Source organism: Rhodofomes roseus (assembly GCF_022264815.1).
Source record: "Rhodofomes roseus strain CIRM-BRFM 1785 chromosome Unknown C8Q71scaffold_27, whole genome shotgun sequence".
Lineage (NCBI taxonomy): Eukaryota > Fungi > Basidiomycota > Agaricomycetes > Polyporales > Fomitopsidaceae > Rhodofomes > Rhodofomes roseus.
In genome coordinates this window covers 24,653-47,801 of record NW_025952983.1, presented here as the reverse complement: position 1 = coordinate 47,801, position 23,149 = coordinate 24,653, and the positions used below count along the sequence as shown (strand labels likewise).

Sequence of the window (23,149 nt, the reverse complement as noted above, 5' to 3'; positions counted from 1 at the left end):
GTCGGCATAGCACCTGTGAAATTTGCTCATTGTCGAGTACGGACAACGTGGAATACTTCACCACGTACTGAATATATTTCGAATTCGCGGAATGTTGCTCACGCGCTTGAAGCCATGGAAAGCAAGACAGTACTAGCCTCACACTTCTGCCGAATTCAGAATATTTGGCACAATCCATTGCATGAACGGTGTCAAGTGCGCAGGTTGCTAGTCAGTCGTATGTTGAACGCTGAAATAAACCGACGTCCAATATGGCGGGCATCGAGGTCCAGCTTGTTTACGGTTATTTGTTCGTCGGGACAAATTCGTGATGAATCTTCGCAGGCACTTTGAATTATTGACAATGATCATTTTCGTCATCGAATGTTGCTCACGAATCGAATTGAAATGCGGGTGTATAATACGTAGTACTAAGGAAACATATGCATCCTGTTCACAATCATTGAGCGACTGGGCCTTCTGAGCAGTGGATTCGCACAACGACCGAGCACGCGCCACAAGGCCAAAGGCTTCCCCCTGACCACGACCTCAGCCTGTCGTGCCAGACAATCGGCAGCAACACTTTCGCTCCTGCGTCCATTCACGCTTGGACGTTCAATCTGCTGTCCGACTTGCCTAGTGACCTTGTTCAAGGAGCGAAAACGCAGCGTGGTCTGTGAGTTACATTCAGTTGGGCGAATCAAGAGCATTGGCTTATTATGTCTTGGTCAAGCAGTGTCGGGCTTCCACTCCATTGAAGGCAAGAAAGTTTCGTGGTTTTGGTAATGCCTTCACCGCCCAAACCTTGGGAACGTGCCGGCGCAACTGCAGCGACGGCCGCTTCGTCTGCGCCAATCCCCGCATCCATGCCGACGAGCAGTACTTCGACGGCTACACCCTCCAGTTCCGTACCAAGCGTCCCTGCTCGCCCCACTACTCTCTCTGGCGCATCGTCGACGCTGGCAAACACCTCCGCATATGGCGCATCACCGTACTCGTCCTACAGTCCCTACAACCGCTACGGTTCCTCCTATTCGCCTTACGGGAGCAGCATGTACGGAGGAGGAATGGGGTATAGCATGGGGAGCATGGGGGCAATGGGGGGCATGGGGGGCATGGGGGGCATGGGGGGCATGGGCTATGGTGGATACTCTCCTTATGGAGGAGGGATGGGTGGCTACGGCGGGGGCATGTACGGCGCGCCCTTACCCGGCGCAGACCCCAACAACCCATCGTTGACGCAGGCACTCGAGGGCGCGACACAGCACACATTCGCCCTCATTCAAAGCATCGTGCAGACATTTGGGGGCGTCGCCCAGATGCTCGAGTCCACCTTCGTCGCGACGCACTCTAGCTTCTTCGCCATGGTCGGTGTCATAGACCAGCTCGGCCAGCTACGCGCCGCGCTAGGGAGTGTGCTTGGCCTCTTCGGATTGGTGCGATGGCTCCGGGACAAAATCACCGGACGCACGCGCGACCCCCTCCGAAGCGAGTTCAAGGACTTCGTTGCTGGGCGGCCCGTGCAGGTTCAGGCGGGTCCCCCTGCCCCGCGCGCGAGCAAGAAGCCGCTCATCATCTTCCTACTCGCCGTTCTGGGTGTGCCGTATCTCATGCATCGACTCGTGCGCACGCTCGTTGCGCGCCAGCAGGCGCTCGCCGAGCAGCAGGGTGCAGGTCTGCCGCCACTCGATCCATCGCAACTGATGTTCGCGCGTGCGCTCTATCCTTTTGAGGCGGCTTCGCCTGCGGAGCTCGCATTGCGCGAAAACGAGATCGTCGCCATCATGGGCAAGCTCGATCCTGTTTCGGGGGCTGAGGTCGATCCACGATTGGAGGTGTGTTATGCTCGCGTGCTTACATGGGATATTCTGACATTCAGTGGCAGGTGGAGGGCAGCGAGTGGTGGAAAGGTCGGACGCGTGAGGGGCGGGAAGGCTGGTTCCCAAAGAAGTTCATCCAGCTGCTCGAGCGGCGCAAACCGATCGATGCACCAGCAGCCGAGCCGAAAAAGGTCGAGTGAGCGCGGTGCCGTTCGTTTGGATTTCTCTGGATACACTCACTTACTTGATGATATCCTCACGTTGTGCTTTGTTGTACTTCTACTCACTGCCTGGTTCTAGTCGTTATTGGATTATCTCTATGCATCGCTTTCTCGTGCCACCAGGCGTGCGGCTCGTGAGGTGATCACTTCCCTTCCCGTTACTGACTTTCAGGTCCACATTCACGAGAGCTCTCACGCACAACACCAGAAATATCTGCGTCCTGAAACGGATTGAAGGTAGGGGCTGACCCAGTCGTTTTGATTCGTATTCACGGTGGGAGACATAGGTACATTGCTTTACTCGAGGTTGACGTACTGGGTGCGTAGGGACCCACTCCCATTATTGGTAGCCATAATTACCGTCTGTTCCACTACACCCACAGCTTCTAATACCCTGAAAATCTCCCGTGGCGATTTCACTACTAGACGCTCGCCTTCCCGCAGAAATCCTCGCTCCAAGAACTGCTTCAAGTCTGTGACACACGTTGATCCATCCCGGAAGACGACAACCACTGTGAAACCGCCGTCTGCCTTTTGGCTGAGCTGGCATTGTGCTACTGGGTTGCCGTGTATACGGTGGCTGATGGTCTCCACCCGTCGCTGGATCCCTGTCGCAGGGTCAAGCACGAGCACGAAGGCGAACGGGTCGGCTTGCACGGCGTCTCCATTGTCGTGCTTGCCGAATGCGACGACCACGTCAAGGGGAGCGACATATCGAACATCATGGACAGAACCTCCGACAGGCTCTGAGCGCCACCGGACGGACATAGCCTCCGCATCAATGGCGTAGATCGAGGTTTGGGACCCGTCCCCAGAAGAAAGTGCACCGCTGTCCGCCTCGGAGACGGCCATTAGGAAGCTGCGGTCATCTAGCGGTGCGCTGCATGTCGGATGGATGCGGTCGCCGTCCTCTACTGACAATCCGAGCTCGAAGCTCACATCCGGATCAGGGAAGTCCGGGACGTAGGCCCCGCGCCAGTGCAGGACGTCCATCTTGTCGTGCCACGCCTCGGAGGACGTCGCGATGATGTCTCCGTTAGATCGGAGCTGGACAGGTACGAGCACGCCTCCGACGGTGTTGAGCCGCTTTTGCTCGCGAGCCTTGAGGCGCGCGGGCAGGTTGACGCCGCCGAGGAGCCAGCCGTCGCCGGCGACATCGCAGAGGAGCAGGGTGGTGAGACCGTCGGGCTTGTCAGGGCTCTCGCCTTCCTCTACGGCGACGAGGGCCTTGCCATTGGCGTACTGAAGCGGGACGCCGGCCAACGAGCCGTAGAGCTCAGGCTTACGGATGAGCTGACCGTCGGTGAGGTTGAAGACCCAGAGGATGGGCGAGCCCTGGCCGCGGTCGGGGATGATGATGAGGTTGCGTTCGGCGTCGATGATGGGAGCTAGCCCTTGTGGAGGGGCTTCTACGAATTCGGCGAGACGCGCTACATGGTCGAGTCGGCCGTGCGCGGATCGCCAGACGTCCACGGTGGGTTTTCCAAAGGTGATCACGTATGCCCCGTGAACTTGCAAGACTCGAAGTCACGGCCAAGGTCCAGGGGCTGTTGAGCAATAGGAGACATCGGTACAGGTATTTCTGGCAAGACGGTCAATGACCAAGCGCTGACGCGATGTATGCAGGCTATCTATAGCCACTCACTTCGGCGGAAGGGAAGCTCAGGCAGAAGGTAACACTGGGAGATCTCAGACGTTCGCCCAGGTATTTTGAGGAAGGGCAAAGCTGTGGGCCTCAATGGAGACATCGTTCAATCAGCGCTCCTGTTACACAACCTTGGTGAGTTTGGCGCCTTTCCAAACTTAATGATCCGATGTAAAGAATCCTTTGTGATATGGTGGCCCATCTTGGGGTTCGTCGTTCTTCGCCGGTGGTTTCTGGCGACACTGCATTGACACCGTGCGGTATCCTCAGCGCCGCCACGAAACAGGACGGACGGGGTCATCTGTTCGTATCCCCCGCCCGAATTCTACGAGGCCGTAGATCCCTACTGATCGTCGCCCATACGGCCCATGGTCTGACGGGTGACTTCTGAGTACTCATCCGGCGAGTTGTACGGGGTGATCCATACACTATGGTCTGGTAAAGCACACGCACCATTGCAGTGACACACAATGATACTTGTCAGCGGTCTTAAACCTAGTTTCGACCTTGGTAATCCCTCGACAGTATCAATAGTTCAAATGCTGTCACGTATGACAAAGCCTTGACAAATTTTGATCTGGGCTCATGCGGTACAGCCTCGACATGGTGCGTATGTCACTCCTCCACGCTCTATGCAGGATGCAGAATGATGGGGGCTCTGTTTATAGATAGCTGTACACATATTAACCTCCATGACAGACAGTCGTCCGACGTCTACCTCGGAGGACGTGTATGTGACTGTGACTGTACTCATACGCCGGCGTCGATGAATATTAATGTTTACTAGGCCCCTCTCTCGTTCCGCGCAGAAAATCACATTAATGCAGAAATCTACTTGAGTACTAGTATAGCACAGGCAACATTTGCAAGACACGGGATGCATAAGAAAAATAAGCATGGTAGGGAGTGTGTGACATAGTATCTGAGACATGGTGAGAAAGAGTGTGCGTGCATATTAATCATATCTGAGACTGAAAAGAAGACTCTAGTATCCGACTCTCATTGCAGCTCGACGTCCCACCTGAAGCGCTTGACGCGTGCAGGATCGAACGGCAGCCCGGTTCCCTCCACAAAGCCCCAAACACGCATCGGATCCGCGTTCTCGATCACGTCGACCCAGGTGCCGTTAGCCCTCTGGTAGCGACGCCCAGAAGGCCCCAGTTGTTCCTGACGAATTCTCGGTCCGAAGTCGAAGTCCCGCGCCGCGTCAGAGATTTCTGGTGGGTCGTTAGAGATCTCCGACGCAGCTGTCGATTGCTCTCTGTCGGAGTAGAGACGTTCAGTGGATGCCCTACTGCCTTGCGACTCGACATCGTCCTCGTCAGCGACCGACTCTTCATCAGCCGCTCCTCCGTTGCTCGCCTGGCCTTGCGACGCAGGGGTGTCCGCTTGGGACTGATCTTCCCCTCTGGGTGTCGCCGCGGATGAAGACTGAGAAGGGGACTGCGCGTGAATTGGAGGGTCCGCTTGGGGATGGGGAGTGGCCGCGGTTTGCTCGTACGGGGAACCTGCCTGCGATGGGACAGCCTCGGTAGTCTGCCAGTTCGATGGCCCCTCCTGCGGTTGGGGAGTGGCCGCTGTTTGCTCGTACGGGGAACTTGCTTGCGAGTGGACAGATTCGGCAATCTGCCAGTTCGACGGTTGGGGAGTGGCCGCTGTTTGCACGTATGGGGAACCTGCCTGCGATGGGACAGCGTCGGCAGTCTGCCAGTTCGATGGTCCCTCCTGCGGCTGGGGGGTGGCCGCTGTTTGCTCGTATGGGGAACCTGCCTGCGATGGGACAGCCTCGGCCCCAGTCTGCCAGTTCGATGGTCCCGCCTGAGGTTGGGGAGTGACCGCTGTTTGCTCGTACGGGGAACCTGCCTGCGAATGGAAACCGTCGGCAGTCTGCCAGGATGATGGTCCCGCCTGCGGTTGGACATCGCCTGCGGTGGTTCCGGCGGCCGACGCCGGCGACAGCGAGCGATTGTCGGCGAGAGGCTGGAAGGGGGGGACAACGGGAGCTTGGTCAAAGAACTCGGGTGGAGAAGGCATCCTAGCGACGAGCTCGTCGGCATTCAAGTATTCCCCTGTGACGTCGCCGTCCCAGTTCTGGTGCTGCACGTGCATATCTTGTGCAGGCCCGTTGAGGACCGACGCATCAGCGGCGGCACCCATGAAGCCCTGGTTTGCGTCGCCCATGAAGAGACCATTGTCGGCGCCAACTGGCACGACTGGGTTACCCGCGTTGACGAAGGGTAGGTTGGCCAAAGGTGCCATGCCTTGCTGATCGCCAGCACCAATATACGGCTGGTTCCCTCCGTTGCTGACGAACTGTGTGTTATAGGCGCCAAAGGAGTGCGGGTGTCCGTCTCTGACGTTGAGCTGCTGTACCATCGCGCCCAGGTGCTGATTGCCTCCGCCCGCGAGTGGCTGGCCGAAGAAGTGACGGTTCGCTGCACCGAAATTAGGCGTCATGCCCATGCCCATGGCCATCTGGTTCCCTGCGCCTCCGGCAGGCTGGAACGCCGCGCCCGCTGGCATGGCCTGATGGTTCATCATGCCCATAAAGGGTCGACCGACGGGGGCGCCGAGCGGCTGAGGAAAGGCGCCTTGACCGAATTGCTCGATCAGGGGTTGGTGCTGGCCGTACCCGAACGGTCCCTGAAGATTCAGCCCACCAGGGATCGCATCGCCCATGAGGTTGAAGTCATTGTACTGCATGTTGCGGTAGAACGTAGGCAGCTGAGGGTTGACTGGCCCAGCCTGGTGATCGACGACGGGGTGGAGGCCGTTGCCCAGCATGCCTCCCCTCCTCGCAACGGTCACGGGGCCCCACCGCCCGCGGTTGGGTGCCTCGTCGTCGCCTATCTCGTCGCGGTCGTCGTTTCCCATCGCGGTGTCACCGTCGGCATCCGTCGATGCGGAGACGGACCCCATGTCGTCGATCTCGTGTTCCGCGTCAGCGTCCGTCAAGCCGTCGTCGGAGCGGTCCTGGCTAGCACGTGCGAAGGCAACCCTCCTGGAGCTGCTGGGCTTCGGCGTCGAGCTTGAGGGCCCGGGCGTCGCGCCACGAGGACTAGCGGGCTGCTGACGACCTTTGCCCTTTGCCTTCCGCGCTGCGGGACCGCGACGCGTGACGCTCGAGGGCCTCGGCCTCCATCCTCGTGGCGTCCTCCTGAGCTGGCGTTGTAATTCGGCGTTGGAGTCCTCCTGCTCCTTCTTCCTGGCGGCGGCAGCAGCGCGTGTGTTGTATCGGGGGTGCGACTGCATGGCAGCGGTGGCCTTGGCAGATTTGGTGGAGACTTTCGGCATGGCTAGACGCTGCGAAAGGCCTGGTCAGTATGTGGATGTACAGAGACGCGCCACAAGTACTCACAGGCTGAGGCAGGTACGACTTGCGAACTTGCGACGGATTTGAGGCGAGAGCTTAGCGGATCGAATGCGAGAGTAGATGGTGAGTCCTTGCTCTCCACCCCGCCTTGCCTGCCCCCCTAAATACTCGAAGCCGATGCTGTCCTTCGTCGCAAGAAGACTCACCGAGCTGGACGTTGCCTTTGTGGCTGCACCACGCTTTGACATGGACCACCGCGCGCCCAGTGGCTGCATCACGAAGTTGCGCTCAATGGCTTTGTTGCTCCTTGCTTTACTAAGAAGACTTGTCTTCCGACCATGGTGTCTTTGATGTGCTTTGTCCATTGGAGTAGCGCCCGACGTGGCGATGACCGTCCGCGGAGGAGTAGGAGGAGGAGATCGGTCGCCACAGTGTCGCCACAGATCAAAGCAAAGGATCGAGATTAGCTTCTGATCGCACTGTATCCGTCAGATCCGGACTTTGAGCCCTTGAGCTTGGCTTCTGTGCCTCGAGGCTACTGACCACACAAGATCACGGAGCGCCCGTGCACCGCTCTCGTTCTTCGCTTATGTGCCTGATGTGGCCACGCCGGTTCAAGGTACGACTAGTCGGGCTGTGCACCCAAGCCAACCACGAGGCGAAGGCATGAACAGAAGCTCAGGGTCCATTGTCCTCTAACCGGTGCCACGAAGTGACATTCCAGATCGCCGGCTCAGTGATAGGTGGGCATATTGCTTGTGGCGAGAAGGTAGAACTTCGAATGTTCGAGCCGAAGCGGCTCTTTCGTCAGCTTCATCGTCGTCCCACTTTCAGATGCATGTCATCAAAGCCTGCCACTGCCCACCTCGCCATGTGGCGTTGAAGATCATGCACTATTCCATTCGTGGGAGGCGTTTTATGGTCGCCTGCGTGGCCCCCTACGACGGTGAGTATATATTGCTGCCAAAGGAGGTCAGACCCGCCTTTTCGTCCGTCCGCCCATCAAGACAGTCCAGAGTACGTCCGAAGTCGTCAAGATCAAGCCGCCACCCACCCGTCTACGTCAAGGTTCGTGTCCAGTGGCAGCCTTCCCATTTCCGCCTATGCTAACTACAGGTCACTCTCGCAGAGTAGTGCTTGCATCGCTGGGCTGTGAGCGTGATCGGAAGCCATTCCACCCAGCGAAACCGCCAACGAGACAAATACAGTGATGGTCGGCCTCTTCCGACGACTGCTAGGTCACGCATGCGCGGGCGCATGCACGAAGCCTATTCCGCCCGATTACCATGGCCGTGGCCGTAAGACTACCAGCTCGCTTCGTCGTCGCGCCCATCCTTACGCCTCCCAGCTTCCTCTCGACATCAAAGGACTCCCCAAGCGACCTGGTGCTCGAGTACGGCCACCGGTACATGCCAACGCGTCCCCGCCGTTGATCACCAATCCACAGCCTGGCGGCGAAGGAGCTCCTGCAGCACCACCCGTCGAGACGCCCCTCGCCCCTCCCAAGAAAAAAGCGAATCGTGCGTCTAACGCTCGAAACGCCTTGGCTAAGGACAGAAAGGCGCAAGACAAGCTCATTTCAGCTGCGAGCGCCATCGAGATCCTCGAAGCGTACACCAACCCCGAACACGTCGACAATGCATTCGCCGAACCGCTGGATAAGTACGACATCCATATGGCCAACGAGCTGGCGAAGATGGCCGATCTGGCGCCGTGGTACGAGACGTTGCACCAGGAGGACCTGAAGGTGCAGCGTGCCAAGTACTCTTCGCGGACGCGGGCCCTGAACCAGTACGCCGCGGAATACCTCGAACAGATGAAGCGGGAGATCGGACCCGAAACGGAGGCAGGCCAGGCCATGGCGATGGAAGCCGCACCGCCTGAGGAGAGGCGCCGCCTCAAACGGGAACGCAGGGAGTTGACGAGGCTGCGGAAGCAGGAGGAACGCCGCCAGGAAGCAGAACGCCTCGCCAAGCTCGCAAGGCTGAATGCCATTCATAAGCAACACATCGAAGAGGCACGACGCAAGCAAGAGGAAGAAAGACGCAGACGTGAGGAGAAAGAGAGACGTGCTGAGGCGGCACGAAAGGCGAGAGAGGAGAGGCTAGAGGAGCAAGCGCGTCGCAAAGCAGAATCCCTCCGCAGAGCAGAGGAGCGACGCGCAAACGAGGAGCGGGCGCGTCAGGTTGTGGAGGCCTTCGAGCTCTACGATGCGAAATGGGAGGCGTTGAAGTGTGCAGAGGCGCTAACGGGTATCCCGGGAGATCTAATGCCTTGGCCGGTCTTCCATGCGGTCTACTCGCCGGAGCACATTACCTACGAGGCGGTGAAGGAGTTCATCCTCCACCCGTTGCGCGCGAGCGCACGGGGGATGTCGTCTAGGAAGAAGGTCATCACCGAACTCTTGCGATGGCACTCCGACAAGTTCGGGAAGGTCGCTCTGCTCAAGGTGCGGTCGGACCACCAGGAGGCTGCTAAGGAATGTGCCGGCGTGGTTGAGCGTTGGCTGACGACTCTTCTGACGGAAGTGCAGGCGTAATGGTATCGAGCCCATGCACGTCACCCGGAACGACTCTGATAAGTAGATTGTGCGAACAATATGCCCCTATGCCTGTATGTACAATGTATAACCATGTATGCCCGTCTATCACTATCTCTTAGACTATGTTCTGCATTGCGTGGTGCGAGAACATATCTGAATGATACGTACCCAACCATTCCTCATCTCTGTACCGTCGGGACGCTGTCGTCCGGGCACTCACATCGACGGCCGTATGACAGCTTCCTGCAGTGGAAACGGCGGCAACGAACGTCTCTACGAAACCGTCGTCGGACTTCAATGCACAGATCCACATATGCTTAACTAATGAGGCGCAACTAACGTACAGAACCATACCAGCAAGGCGGAACCTAGGTAGCCAGCGATCAGAACAACTCCTCTTCCTCGGGCTTCCAGTTCTTCGCCTGGTCCCAGTACCCCGCCAGCTTCTGACCTAGAACTTCCTTCGCAGCGGCATCCGTCGGGCAGCTCTTCGGCTTGAAGTTACTGAACGCCCGATCGCGCAACTGACCCTCCCATATCATCCAGCAGTGGTTATCCTCCAGCGACACCGCACCCTCCTCGCCGGGACTCGCCGATACGGCTCTGGCCTTGCCCTTGTCAGGGCTACCCTCACCCTCCTCGCCTTCATCCAACTCCACGTCCTCGTTACCACGCTCACGCGCCGGCTCGGTCCACGCGATACGGTGCAGCATGAGCCGCTTGTATTGGCGTATGAACTTTGCCGCTCCCTCGATGTACACCAGGCTAAATGCAGGGTTGAAGATGCACGCGCCTGTGAGGCTCATCTGCTCTGCGTTCTTGCGCACCTTGAAGCGATGCGAAGGATCCGAGAGCGTCTTGACCTTGAAAACCGCGCCGTAGACGCCTTTCTTCTCTTCCTCGGCCTTCTTGGTCTCGATCTTCTCTCGCCGCTGATCGTCCGTGAGCTTCCGCTCCGTATTCATCTTCTCGTGCGCGTGCTTGCGCATGGCGACCTCGCGCCGGACGCGAGCCTCGACGCGCGTCGGGTCTTGGACGGCATCCGACGTCAGGACCTTCATCAGGTTGGCCAAGCGGACTGTGATCGACATGGTCAATCGAAGTAAGCAACAATAGCGGAATTTGCATACCCTTCGGTGGATCCGGGGGGATAAGACCCATACGAATCCTGTCTCGTTTGTCCTGCAATTCCGCCTGCCGACGTTGCTTCCTCATCTTCTTCTGCTCCTGTAGACGAAGGGAACGATATCAGTGGATTTCTAGCAGCTATTCGTTTCAACCCTAACCTTCTTCGTCAGCTTCAAGGGTTTCATTGCCACCTTGTTCTTGTCACCAGGAGCGGGTATGGGTATGGGGTGTTGAACATACATCGTGATCGGGGAATTGTCCGTGCGGATGTTCATGGCACCAATTCCCATCGCAAGGTCGTCATACGTCTTGTTGGGCAGCAGGGCAGCATCCCACCACTCAGATGCAGGCGGCGGCTCGCGCCTGATAGTCTTCTCAAGCGTCTCAAACTCCGCGTCCAAGCCGGCCTTCTTAGCATTCTCGGCGATACGCTGCTTCAGTTCCTCGAGCTTCGCCTCCTGCCTGACCTGATTGGCAATTTGGACGTACTTGCCCTTCGGGTTAAACCTGATGCTCCGCCCGACGCGCTCCTTGGGAGCCCCCTCGAAGCCACTCTCTGCTGCTGCTGCTGCACCCGCCGCGTACGGGTTCGCGGAAGCTTCCTTCTGAGCGACGGGGACTGGGGCAGGAGGTGGTGTAGGGGCATTGCGTACGTTCGCCTTTATGGAGGCGAACTTGGGCTGCATGGGTTTGTAGCGGTCCTTCTTCGACTGGGGGGCCGGAGTCGAAGTATCGAGAAGGAGAGGGTGTGCAGCCATCTTCAGACCAGCACCCTGCTGGGTAGGCTCAACGACGGGCGGGGCCTTCTTGCCGCGCTGCGGAGCCGACTGTGCGTAGGTTAGTGACCAGTCGATGTGATGAGACACTGTGACAACGTACCATGTACGGGTTGTCCTTCACCGCCAACTTGCTCTGCGCGTCAGCAACACGCCTCTTCGCTTCAGCGACCCGCCGTGCGAGGTCGTCCGTGGGGGTCGACGCATGGGATGTAGGCGGAGGAGTGGCAACGGCAGGGCTAGGGCTAGGCTTAGGAGCGGGTGAAGGCGATGCTGCTACTGCTCCTGGAGCTTTCCTCTTCATTGCGGCTATCTTTGCGGCTATTTCTGCTTTCTTCTGTGCGATGAGAACCTCTGCAGACATCTACGGAACCATGAGGGCCAAGCGCGACCAGAAGCCGGAGATTACTCACCGCTGTACCAGATGATGAGCCATTGGCAGACGTCTGGCCGGGCACAAACGGGTTATAGAAGCAGACACGACGCAAGTGAGAGACGAATTCACCTTGAATAAGACAGAAGAGGGCGACTTACCGCGTCACTATGGGCTCGCTGTGAGTAACTCTACGATGGTGATGTGCAAATTACTGACCTTCTCAGCTTCTTTGCGACTCCGGCATCGCCGTTCCCCTCGAAGGGTCGCTTTCGGTCACTCATAACGAGCGAGATAGTGGCGGTGGGGGTGGTGGACAAGAGCTGCAAGGCGGTGGCGCCGGTCCATGATGAGCCATAACAGGGGAGTGTTAGTATACTTGAACCTCCGATGATGCAGAACTATTCACGTTTCAACTCCCGCTTATTACTGCCTTCTAACCGAATCTAACGGTCTTGTTGAAGCTTTCATCCTCATGTTCGCACTTCCATCTGCCCGCTCGCTGCTAGCAGCGTGTCGGCCAGCGACCTCTATTTTCTCTCATGCGTCGAATCCGCTAGCCTCTGCGCCATCTCGAGTACGCTTTAGGGGTGTGCTCGCGCCGAAAAGGGTCAAGTACTTGAAACATCACAAGGGTCTCCTCCCCATCCCAACTGGCGGGTCAATCAAGGGCACAACCCTCGCGTACGGCGAATATGGCATCCGAATCAAGGAAAACGGGATGCGCATGACTGCAAGGCAGCTTATGTCGGCGGAGGAGTCGATCAAGAGGGCTATCAAGCCAATGAAGGGCGCGAAGGTATACTTGAGGGTCTTCCCTGACATCCCGGTTTGCATCAAGGTGCGTGAACATTGGCGAACTTGCGTATGATATGGCACTAACATTTGTGCAGGGAAATGAAACCCGTATGGGTAAGGGAAAGGGTACCTTCGAGTACTGGGCGACAGGGTACGTTGACGTCTTGACTTCGTGTGACTGTGTGTTTAATGGTGGTGTGCAGCGTTGCACCCGGTCGCGTAATCTTTGAGATTGGCGGTGTCCCTATACGACCAGAAATCGCGCGCACAGGTGAGCAGCATTTTACCTCCCTTACATTGGTTTCCTCTGACACGGCCATGCCCAGTATTGCGCCTGGGTGCGGCCAAGCTTCCGGGTGTCATGGAATTCATCACGAAGAGCACCCCACCGCGTCTGGGTAACTTGGTCTTGCCGAGAGAGGAGCTTGCGAAGCTAGATCTCACACCTTACCGCGCTCCATAGTAATGGCACCGCTCTGTGTCAATCCCTATGTTTCTCACCAGGGTGCTCCGTCGCTTGTGTCGTTCCCCCAATCGCCGTAGTAAGTGGGTACATAAGTACAGTGCTACGAGAAGAGTGTAGTGCATCCCGCTTTCTTGCTCTCTGGAAGTCCAGCAAGAGTCTCCGGCAAGTCTGACTTGGCCTGCCAGTGAGTTCTAAACGTGCGCAGATCTCACGAAACAAGGCTACGGCAGTCTGAGATGACCTGACTGACCGGTTGCATGAATGCTCGACCCAAAGTAGGCCGAAGCCCTTGCTTTTGTCGGAACTGCTCGCCCAGGTTTCTGCGGCTTAGATTGTCAAAACCGGGTGTCCTGTACACCATATCTCTTGCACTAACAGACGAATCGTCCACCTCCGAGGTGCGTGCTTCGTAGCGGCAGGCTGAACAAACACGTCAGGATCAAGCACTCGGTTGATGAGCAGCGTGTTACGGTCATGCGTGGAATAATGAATGACTGTTGCTGCTTTCCACGTACTGGGTATGTTTCTGCAGCTCTGATATACGAGGTGCGGTCGTAGGGAGGAGTAGCAGCAAAATCTGCTTCGCTCGGTGGCATGGCCCGTCAGCACGCAAGGAGTTGCAATGGCACGCGCGTCCATAGAACTGAGCAAATACTGGGATCAGTTGGCACGTAGAGCGCGTACAGGACTATGAGGATGCAACAGTAGCAGTCTCATTAGACTCCCCGAGTGCCTCCTCCCGTGCCTTCTCCAGCTTCTTCAGCCACCTCACGTCCCTCACCACCGACAGAACCCTCGACCTCCCCCTCCTGCGGTTCAGGTGCGACCAGTCGGCCCCGACGCCCACCTCCTCCCCAAGAATCACCTCTTCCTTCGGCTTCGGCAGCACAGGCCTATTGCGGAACTCGAACCTCCAGACGCCGTGTGTCGTCGATGCGAGCGTGTCCTGCTTGCGGTGCCCTTTGACGGTCCGCTTGCGTTGCTCGATTTCCTCGGGAGTAAGCTCTTTCTGAATGTAGACGCGTCGAACGTCCTTCGTGCGCATGAGATCAGGGAGGACTATACTCCTGAGGTACCTACACACCGTATCGTTCAGTACAATATTATATACAGCTGAATAAGTCACGCACTTCATGGACCTGATAACATGGGTTGGGTACGGAGGCTCGGGCGTATTGCTAGATGTCGGAAGGGTTTGCTGGTCCGCATTTGAGGGTGAAGCCCTCGACTTCTGAGCTTCCTGCTCTACGACGAGCTTCAAGAGGTCGTGGATGCCGACAGGTTCCTTCTGCGACTGAAGCACAGATAATATGAGACGTCTGGCTTCCCTTGTTGCATTTTGGGACCAGGGATGCAGAGCAGCTAGAACCATGCTGGCGGAGACTTTGGCGTAGGATCTACGCGGTCGCAACGAGTGCGAGGCGCGAATGCTATTATGTGATATTTGGTCAATTTTCCCGAGTATATGGTTCCACTATTATTTATTGGCACTAATGAATTGAATCTTTGTGAGCCAGCCTACAATGACTTTATGCTCGCTACACTGGTTCAGTTGAGTTGTTTTGCACAATGAGTTATCAGTAGTAACTCAGTATTATAGTGACGCGCCTCCACCGCGAGCTGCGAACGGCAAGCCCGACCCTGACTTGAACCTCTTCAGCGACGAACTCTACGATGGCCCCCCGACGACATCGCTCTGCATCAAACGCTGCGAATGTATACGCAGACGATGCTCAGAACTCCTACGTCCAGCGGACCCAATCGCCCGCAACACAGCGCCAGTTTGGCCTGACCCCAGCGATCTACGAGAACAACCTGAAGGTTCTCCGGCGACGTGAACCGTCTATCCTATCGATATTTGACCAGTTCAGCCATGTATGTGTGTACCACTATCATGCAAACAAGTGGGAGAAGCAGGGTTACGAGGGGAGTATGTTCCTCTTCGAAAAGTGCGTGAGACTGCTGTCCATGTCCTGGGCACGCCGTGATGGACTGACATCAGACAGACCTACCCTGCGTACGGATTCTTCATCCTGAACCGCGTAGGCACAGACGACTACATCCGCCCCATCTATCCCGAGGACGACGTGGGAATTGTGGGCGACTACCTCGCGTTCCGCTACTACCCCAAGTTTACACAAGTGCGGCTCGCGATGAACCTGCCGTACCCCGTTCCACCGGAACATCGCGCGAGCTTCGATGCGGTGCTGCTCAAACAGTTGACTCCAGAGGAGGTGGCTGTCTCGCGTCAGGAGAGCGCGTCCACGACCAGCAAGGAATGGAAGGGCACCTCTGTCACCATCGGGCTCTGGATGTTTGCGACGGATGCAAGGGAACCCCTGAAAGATGTTATGATGCGGTGAGTACATTCCCTTCATGATCGCACTGTGCCTAATTGTGCGGCAGCCTGCACTCTTACATTAAGGAAGGGAAGGCCTATCCCGACGAATTCAGGTACGGCCCGGGCCACCCGCCGCCTCCGAACCCACACCTACGCACAGCGAGTCGCGCATCTGTCTCCAATGGTGTCCAGGCCGTGGATGCACAGGAAGCACAAGTTAATGGCGGCAATAGCACACCCAATGTCTCAGGGTCGGAGCTCGACAAACTCTTCGCTAAGCTTCTTCCGAGTGCCTCATCCACGCCGGTGCCTGAAGCATCTGCAGCTGCACCGTCGGCACCGAGGAAGATGTCGGTGCAAGACCTGTTCGCTGCTTTGGGAGGCCCACAATTATCGCAACCTACGCCTCCACCCGTGCCCCCGCCGTCGGCCCCTACACCCAACAGGGGTCTTGCCTTACTCGACTCAATCTTCGCATCCGCAACTCCCGGACAAGGCCCCTCGCAGTCGATGCCCGGGCCCAGCCACACGCCTCAGGCGCCCCCCATGGCACCCTCAAGCTCGCTTCCAGCCCATCCTGAGGACATTCAGATCGTCTCACCGAAGCCGACGTCGAGTACCTTGCCACAGATCCTCAATCAGGACGTCATCTCGTCCTTGCTCGGTTTCGACTCCAACTCCCGCGCTTCTTCTGCCGCACCCAGTTCTGCGGGTTCGAGGCGCTCGCGCTCGAATCGGTACGAAGGCGACACGGAGTACAGCGAGGGCGAGATAGCGTCCGTATCTGATTACTCGGCGACAAGCACGGCCCTCGACGTCGATGCCGATCCAGCGATCCTGTCTGCGGGCTCGTCCTCTGGTTTGCCTCTGCTGGCTATTCAGCACGCCGACACGAGGAGCGCGACAACTTCCTTTAGCGTGCAAGGGGACGTGACACCCCGCCAGACTATACGAGGGATCGGCCCCTTCTCGCCACCCTTGCATCCACAGAGGCCCGTCTCGCGCTCAAGCACTCAGCAGCACCTTACACCATCCCCCGCGGCTCTTCCGCCTACTACCAACGGACATACCAATGGCATCAATCAGTCCGATTCCGCGTCGACGGTCACCGCCGCTAACTCTGCTCCCCAGCCACCATCAGGGCCGCGCCAGCTCGTGCCCTTTGAGGCCGACTCGGAGTTGTGGCCCTATCCGCGCGCACCGCTTGACGACCGCTCGCAGGAGGATATCGTCGAGCTCGACTTCACGGACACGCGTGCACTTAGCGACCCGGCGATGTTCTCGAGCCGACTCAAGGAGAAGCAGAGTCAGGGCCCGGGAAAGGAAGGGAAGAAAAAGAAGACGCGCCAGGAGCGTGCGGCCGAGCGGGATCGGAAGCGTGAGGAGATCGAGCGCGGCTGGGACGACCCCGTTAAGGGCGAGGTCACCGTGGGGGTGCGGCCTCCTTCGACGGCGCCTGTGCCAGGGCCGAGCGAGACAGCGAAGGGGAAGCGCAAAGAGCGTGCAGTGAACGGCGTGGCAAAGGCTGCGCCCGCCACCAATGGCCATGTCTCAGAGGAAGTGACAGCGGGAGGATTATATGTCAACGCTGCGCGGGACGCAGTCGTGGCGGCTGCATCCATCGGTCCAAAAGAACTGAGCAAAGAACTCCCAAAAAATGAATTCGTCAGGGAGTTGCTCGCCCTTATTCATGTAAGTGACATTCGTCCAGTTGCACTTCTGCCGTCTGACACATCCTTCAGACAGACAAAACTTTCGTAGACAAACTGTACCAGGACTATCTCCACCACGCAGCTTAGCGCACGCACGAAGACTCAAGTATGTACGACCTGTAACGCCTTTATGAGCCTACACCTAGACGATCTTGCACGCACGCTGGTCCTGTCGCAAATCACCGCATCTCATACCTCAGTCGCTCACTCATCCCACTGTAGTCGCAACCCGTTCGTCGATTTCTGTATCATGCGATGTCTAGCTTTGTTCATTTCGTTGGTTCCGTAGTGGCCTGTCCCATGTTGTATCCTTCGTAGTGCTATTAGTAGCTTGATGATCCGTAGTCGCGGCGATGTCGCAGTTGACTACAAAATGAAACCCACAAGAGTTGCAGGGAGACTGCATTTTGCATTGACGTAGCTGCGTAGCGCTGGCTCAGAAAATGTCGACCGAACCCCTGCGCGGGGAAATCACCGCTGCGACCTTGCCCTCGAAACTGAGCAGGTCACCGCCAATGGTGGCTACTAGGTCCTCGTCACCAAACGCAATCTGCAAGCCGAGCAGCCTGACTACGTTAGACGAGGCGATTGCAATGGCGGAGGCCTTATCCACGACGTCGGGTGCCTCCAAGTGCGCCTAAGGTCCAGGACAATCGATTGTCAACCCGCGCTATTAGCTATGACTGACAGCAAGAGCTCACCCATGCGGCGTCGAAGCGAAGGTTCCTGACAGCCCATGTGTACATTGAGTCTTCGTTGGTCACACCCTGGGGTCCGAGTGCGACGGTGACGTTGTGCTTCAGCAAGACGGCAATTGCGCTATCTGCGGAAGCAGGGGGTCCCGGGAGGCTAGAGAGAAGAACCTTACTCAGCCAATGAATCAAGAAGCGAGTGTGCACTTACTATCGTATGTGATCCCATTGCATGGGCTACGTGCATGTGTCGCAAGCTGCGTAAACACCAAGCATCACACCGATCCGAAAAGAGGCTTACGTATGGCCTGGGTGGCTTCAGAATGACACCCACAGATGCTTCACCCAGCTCCTTCGCCAATATGTGGGACTCGCCGCCACCAGAGATCGTCACTGTCAAAGGGGTTCCCGTCTCAACCTCAACCTCTTCCTTCAGCTGAATGACAGTAGCGATGATATCCGCGCTGTTGGCCTCCACAATAAGAGGAAGCGTGCCCTGTCCGAGTCCCCAGTCAGAGTCAATTCTGACGACCCTGTTGCGGAAGTGGTGAAAGCACTGACGTTCGTCACGAGTCGGAAGTACTTCGCAGCGTCGCCATCCGTAGGATTCAACAGCAGATGCCGGAGGGTCGCGACCTGTGTGCTCACACTAGGCACGCCTTCGGGAGCCAGCTTGACGTGCACAGCGGTGACTTCCTGCACGACAGCGCCCTTTTGGAGCTTGTGCGGGGCCCCGAGAGAGAAGGCAGTGCTCAGGCCGCCTAGGAAGGATGAGTGGATGGGTGCGCTGACGGCCACGGTGACTCCGTGGCGGTAAGCCAGTCTTCGTTTCTCGTCAGTACAAAGTGCGCTTGAGTATCGTAGTCACTGAACTCACAAAGCATCGCGCGTGCCGAATTGCAGCCCGTCGACAGCTCTGGGCATGTATCCCAGCCCGCCAGCAATGGCGGGCACATCTACGGAGAGGGGATCGTACGTCTCCCCGTCTGTCGTGGACACCTCCATGGCGATCTCCTGTAACCCTATGGCGGAGCCAGAAGTGATGAGGCCAGGTTGCAACGCGCCGCCTTGCAGGTCTACGTGCGTAGCTTCGGCACTGGAAGTGTACGAGACGCAGTCGTACATAGAGCCATGACAGACGACCCTGCCTGCGCGGACAACGACCGTGCCGATGACCCCCGTAGCAGCCAGCAAATTCACTATCTCCGAGTCCCCGGTATCGCGTACCCACGCGCTCGTCACATTGGTGAAGACGACGACGCCTTCTGTCGACTGTGCCGGCTCCAGCGGGGGCAGTCCCTCATGTTCGAGCGTAGTCTTGGCCTCTTCGTCCCAATTCGGCGTGTGTGGGGCTTGCTGGGAGGATGCGGGCTTAATTGCTGGGTAAGACGGGTTGAGCTGTGGAATGCCGTCGATGATGACTTGGGCGGGAGCGGCGCTGAGAGAGAGCGGGTGGCTGTCCCAGATGACGACGTCTGCAAGTATTCGTCACTGTACAATCCGTGTGGCTGGACCCTCGATCAGTGCGTACCTGCGTCATACCCTGTGCGAGGCTAACGTCAAAGACATTACGATTGAAATGTGATGCAGAACCGACCCTTTTTCAGGAACCCAATCCGATGGTCCAGTCCAATAGTCCTGGCGGGCGTCGACGTGACGGACGCCAAAGCGATATTCTCTGGGAGGCCGTAATAATGTGCGTACCCGGCCTCGTTCACCAGGAACCTCGATTGTATAGCTGGATGGTCCGACTAAGGACGACTCAACCTGATGAGCGACTGGCACCCATCAATCAATGGGACGCACACCTTCATGATGACGGGTATTCCATTGTCTGCCAAGATTCGCGGTGCGAACTCGGAATGCCTGTAGGCCTCGCGCTTATACCTCGAAAACGCGAAGAACATCGCGATCGCGGGCGTACGGCCTGTCTCTCATGAGCATTCACTCAGTGAGACCTCTGGGTTGCATACCATAGGCGCTTTTGAGCAGGTCTGGCACAAGATATGCTTCGTGGGCATGGTGAAACGCGGCAACTTCGAACTTGAACTCGTTCGACAACTGCAGAAGAGAGTAAGTAGGCACATAGCACCCTGTCGTTTCAACCACCGCTCACCCTGACGAAGTCATCAAAGTCGACCACCTCATAACAATGGGTGTTGACCTGACCATATCGTAAACGCAGGGGGAAACCTTAGTGTGTACATGGTCACTCACTTTGACGCGACCTCGTAGCACGTCTACGAGCGCCTCCCATTGTAGGTCCTCCGGGAAGGTCTGCTCGGCGACTGCATTCCAATCGCCGGCTGTGGCTTTGGCGCAGTAGTCATCTTGTGCGACCTTGATGTGGCGAGCATGGTCGTATCTGGGAGTCCCAGGAGCATTCTCAGGTCAAGTGCCACAAGATTGGTGCGGTACTCACGCTGAACGGAACGCCCAAGCAGTGTCCATGCGAGTGCCGCTGTAGACGCGAGCTATTGGTACAGCTCATTATCATGGACTGTACTAAGATCTAGACTCGATCAGTGTGACGCACATGGGTTTTCACCACACGCATGTCTATGGCAGGCTTGAGTTTTGATTTCTGTCGAGTTATTTACATCGGAACGTACTTCATGTATCGCCAGCGTAGCGGAGACGGTGCGTCCACGTCGGACCCGTTGAGACTGTATGGCGGCTCCAGTAGCATGGACGTCGGAGAACGCTCCCTGGTCGGTCGCAGCTTCATGACGAATGCCTGGCCGCCTGGACAAGGTGTCAATTACGCGTAGGTCATTGAGTACGTGCATACCGATCGCATTCGCGGAGCCCGGAAGGATTAACGAAGTGGTTACGCCCCCAGCCATGGAGTGTTTAAAACCTTGAGATGCACGAGCGGTTCAGCGGATAGGGCTTCAATGACCTAACTGATGCAATAGAACCTTCATCATGCGTGTTCAAGGCGTCGATAGACCTCAGCCATGGCTGCGTGATCCCCTTGAGGGAGTTCCCATCAATCGCGCCTTCGAGGGCAGGTAGGGCTTCCACCGCTAGGTGCGAATGGACGTCGATGATCCTACGCGTCTACTATGTCAATGATACGGCCTACAACGCGAGCCATTTTCCCGACGCACCCAGGCGTGACCCACGCTCTACACACCAAGTCAATCACAACTCCAGACGAACTCGCCGCTAAGCAACATAACTTACCCATTCGCGTCAATGATTGTCACTTCCTCATCCAACATATCCACGGCGACTTCTCCCACATCGCCAATGAGCCCTTTGTCGAGGTACAGATTGCCCTGCACCACTTCGAGACCATCCAAGTGTCCCGTCCATAGTGTCGCGTTGCGGATAAGCAGAGGCTTCGTCCCGGGCTGGAACCTATCTGACTGTGCCCGTGTATGGAAGTCCTGGGGCGGACCAGGCTTCAGCTCGAGAGCAGCACATTTCCGTAGTATCTCTGCCGCATGCAAGGGTACTTGGACGCGCTGGACGCGTTCCGACGCGATGAACGACGCGTGAGACAGCAAGACAGAGACCAAAGCACTGAGAGTCAGCAAGCCTGCAGCGATGAAGCGCAGAACCCTCGTCTTCGAGACTCGCTGCTTGTCCATCCTGTCGAGACAAGGCAGGTAGCTCGCCGTCGAGTCGAAGCCCCTCGTATATGGGATAGTGAGCGTCAGAAGGGAGCACAGTCGCGCGATATTCCATCACTCGAGCCGGCGCAATGGGGTCGTGGAAGTCCGAGAAACTCGGAGATCATTAGAACGATCGACAATTCACGATATTTACGCTGTCCTGCTGAATAATGAGTCGAATGTACAAGCCACTCGACCTGTGCCTTTGTGTTACACAGGAACTCTGTGAGCGGGCGGCGGAACGATTTGAAGTCAATTCCAACTGACGGGGCCAGAATCGCAGTACATTCACTGGCAAGTGTGATGTATACGATGCACATGATGGTGGTAAGCCTATGAAACGCCGAGCGGTGCAGACAGCGCAGCGAGGGCTGCTGTTGGGCTGCTGCCCTCTTTCCGGAAGTGCATATTGCACCGTAGCTTATTCTCACAGACGGCGGGTAAGCCGCCAGCCATGCACAGTAGCCCGTACTTCCTCCTCGCCGGGGTCCTCGGGAAACATAGGCTGCATGCGTCAAGCAGCGTCAACCCACATGGTCGCAAGATCACTCACGGGGAACTTCTGGGTCAGTATCTCTTCGCAGGTCCATCCGCGTTCCTGAGCTTTGCTGAAGAACCCCATGTCCCGGTGCGCAAGGTGTGGCCTGTGATGCGTGTAGAAGACGAGGAGACATGGTTCTGCTCTTTCAGACCTCTCTCGTACAGATAGCGTTTCTTCACATGTACTCAGGAGGGCGTCGTGCTGAAGGATGTAAGTATAGACATCACATGGTGGGGAGACGACAGACCTGGGAATGGTTGAAGATCAAATCGGACATAATGATCAGGTTGTATCTTGAAGCGTTTGGACCCAGGGCTTCTAGGAGCGGTTGAACGGGTTTGCCCCAGATGTACCCCTTGTCTGCTTGTCAGAACACATACTATACGCTTGCAACACAGCCTCACCTTAACCTGTACGTGCGACTCATGCGGTGGAACATTCGCGTTTACATTGAAGTCTAGGTTCTCGAGAAGAGTTCTGTCCGGATAATCGGTCAGCACGACCTGGAAGGATATATAATGTGCAACTGATCAGCAATTGTTTCGGAGCGAATATGTTTTCGCCAACCGTACGAGCGCCATTCTTCGCGGCGACAATACCAGGCAATCCACCTCCAGCGCCGAGCTCCAGCACGGTACGGCCAAGATACAGGTCTGGATGGGCATCGAGATACGACGCAAAAGCGCGAGATGCATTCCATCTGCAGGTCGTGAATCGGAGCCCTGAACAGAGTAGTACGAAGCCCGCAGGTACGCACAAGTAATGTCCCCACAGTGGATGCGACCCAACCAGTCGAATGGTGATTTCCGACCAATCATTATGATCGCTCGTACCATCCCGATTTTCTCGCTTGTATATAGATGTCGTCGGTTCAGGAGAAGGTGGTCTTGGTTGCTCCTATCTTCCATGAATCTCGTATGTTAGCTGTAACATGAAGACGATGCTCACTCACCGTGAATACTGAGTCGAGACCCAGATCGATCTCTTCTGTGTCTGACATGTTCTACTTCGTTTAGCCTACATGGACACTCTACTGGACGCGTGATAAGGTGCTACCTGTGGGACTCTGAACACGATACGTCGTATGATCGCCAATGGGAGTAGGTTAGAGAGTGGGTAAGCGCCCGCAGAAACTGAAGATCGCTCAAGCGCTCATGTTGACAAGCGCCGTTCTCATCG

The 23,149-nt window shown here is 57.0% G+C and overlaps 9 protein-coding genes across 9 annotated transcripts; 4 read left to right on the top strand and 5 right to left on the bottom strand.

Moving 5' to 3' along the window:
• Positions 1–436: 436 nt before the first annotated feature.
• On the top strand, positions 437–2,138 carry C8Q71DRAFT_841670 (Peroxin 13, N-terminal region-domain-containing protein). The gene is made up of 3 exons (XM_047926538.1): positions 437–655; positions 713–1,814; positions 1,865–2,138. The coding sequence occupies exons 2-3, from the start codon at positions 765–767 to the stop codon at positions 1,997–1,999; spliced, it is 1,185 nt and encodes a 394-aa protein (XP_047774296.1). The 5' UTR covers positions 437–655; positions 713–764; the 3' UTR covers positions 2,000–2,138.
• A 2,526-nt stretch (positions 2,139–4,664) lies between these two features.
• On the bottom strand, positions 4,665–7,685 carry C8Q71DRAFT_850861 (uncharacterized protein; the record flags this gene model as incomplete). Its single annotated transcript, XM_047926738.1, has 3 exons — positions 7,185–7,685; positions 7,024–7,138; positions 4,665–6,979 (listed from the first exon to the last, which is right to left on the bottom strand). The coding sequence occupies exons 1-3, from the start codon at positions 7,341–7,343 to the stop codon at positions 4,665–4,667; spliced, it is 2,589 nt and encodes an 862-aa protein (XP_047774295.1). The 5' UTR covers positions 7,344–7,685.
• Positions 7,686–7,692: 7 nt separating this feature from the next.
• Positions 7,693–9,623, top strand: C8Q71DRAFT_782810 (uncharacterized protein). The gene has a single exon (XM_047924949.1). It carries the CDS (start codon positions 8,189–8,191, stop codon positions 9,515–9,517), a length of 1,329 nt encoding a protein of 442 aa, XP_047774294.1. The 5' UTR covers positions 7,693–8,188; the 3' UTR covers positions 9,518–9,623.
• A 178-nt stretch (positions 9,624–9,801) lies between these two features.
• C8Q71DRAFT_782804 (pre-mRNA processing factor 3-domain-containing protein) lies at positions 9,802–12,128 on the bottom strand. The gene is made up of 7 exons (XM_047924948.1): positions 12,017–12,128; positions 11,959–11,965; positions 11,838–11,870; positions 11,528–11,788; positions 10,807–11,475; positions 10,651–10,747; positions 9,802–10,598 (listed from the first exon to the last, which is right to left on the bottom strand). The coding sequence occupies exons 1-7, from the start codon at positions 12,079–12,081 to the stop codon at positions 9,904–9,906; spliced, it is 1,827 nt and encodes a 608-aa protein (XP_047774293.1). The 5' UTR covers positions 12,082–12,128; the 3' UTR covers positions 9,802–9,903.
• On the top strand, positions 12,129–13,259 carry C8Q71DRAFT_850858 (mitochondrial ribosomal protein L16). Its single transcript, XM_047926737.1, has 5 exons — positions 12,129–12,160; positions 12,262–12,638; positions 12,691–12,746; positions 12,799–12,866; positions 12,922–13,259. The coding sequence occupies exons 2-5, from the start codon at positions 12,273–12,275 to the stop codon at positions 13,056–13,058; spliced, it is 627 nt and encodes a 208-aa protein (XP_047774292.1). The 5' UTR covers positions 12,129–12,160; positions 12,262–12,272; the 3' UTR covers positions 13,059–13,259.
• Positions 13,260–13,749: 490 nt separating this feature from the next.
• Positions 13,750–14,433, bottom strand: C8Q71DRAFT_799052 (uncharacterized protein; the record flags this gene model as incomplete). Its single annotated transcript, XM_047925866.1, has 2 exons — positions 13,750–14,137; positions 14,192–14,433. 2 exons carry the CDS (start codon positions 14,431–14,433, stop codon positions 13,750–13,752), a joined length of 630 nt encoding a protein of 209 aa, XP_047774291.1.
• A 302-nt stretch (positions 14,434–14,735) lies between these two features.
• C8Q71DRAFT_799051 (uncharacterized protein) lies at positions 14,736–17,201 on the top strand (the record flags this gene model as incomplete). Its single annotated transcript, XM_047925865.1, has 4 exons — positions 14,736–15,010; positions 15,064–15,420; positions 15,468–17,094; positions 17,145–17,201. 4 exons carry the CDS (start codon positions 14,736–14,738, stop codon positions 17,199–17,201), a joined length of 2,316 nt encoding a protein of 771 aa, XP_047774290.1.
• Positions 17,202–17,476: 275 nt separating this feature from the next.
• On the bottom strand, positions 17,477–21,543 carry C8Q71DRAFT_305682 (uncharacterized protein). The gene is made up of 19 exons (XM_047917693.1): positions 20,996–21,543; positions 20,920–20,937; positions 20,728–20,861; positions 20,598–20,666; positions 20,419–20,551; positions 20,343–20,365; positions 20,229–20,280; positions 20,024–20,171; positions 19,923–19,970; positions 19,780–19,867; positions 19,615–19,733; positions 19,404–19,557; positions 19,338–19,349; positions 18,684–19,281; positions 18,368–18,629; positions 18,108–18,302; positions 18,018–18,043; positions 17,816–17,963; positions 17,477–17,751 (listed from the first exon to the last, which is right to left on the bottom strand). Exons 1-19 carry the CDS (start codon positions 21,403–21,405, stop codon positions 17,551–17,553), a joined length of 2,838 nt encoding a protein of 945 aa, XP_047774289.1. The 5' UTR covers positions 21,406–21,543; the 3' UTR covers positions 17,477–17,550.
• Positions 21,544–21,685: 142 nt separating this feature from the next.
• Positions 21,686–23,081, bottom strand: C8Q71DRAFT_782794 (nicotinamide N-methyltransferase). Its single transcript, XM_047924947.1, has 8 exons — positions 23,027–23,081; positions 22,923–22,973; positions 22,728–22,867; positions 22,538–22,670; positions 22,375–22,473; positions 22,218–22,325; positions 21,983–22,171; positions 21,686–21,934 (listed from the first exon to the last, which is right to left on the bottom strand). Exons 2-8 carry the CDS (start codon positions 22,968–22,970, stop codon positions 21,857–21,859), a joined length of 795 nt encoding a protein of 264 aa, XP_047774288.1. The 5' UTR covers positions 22,971–22,973; positions 23,027–23,081; the 3' UTR covers positions 21,686–21,856.
• Between the last annotated feature and the right edge of the window lie 68 nt (positions 23,082–23,149).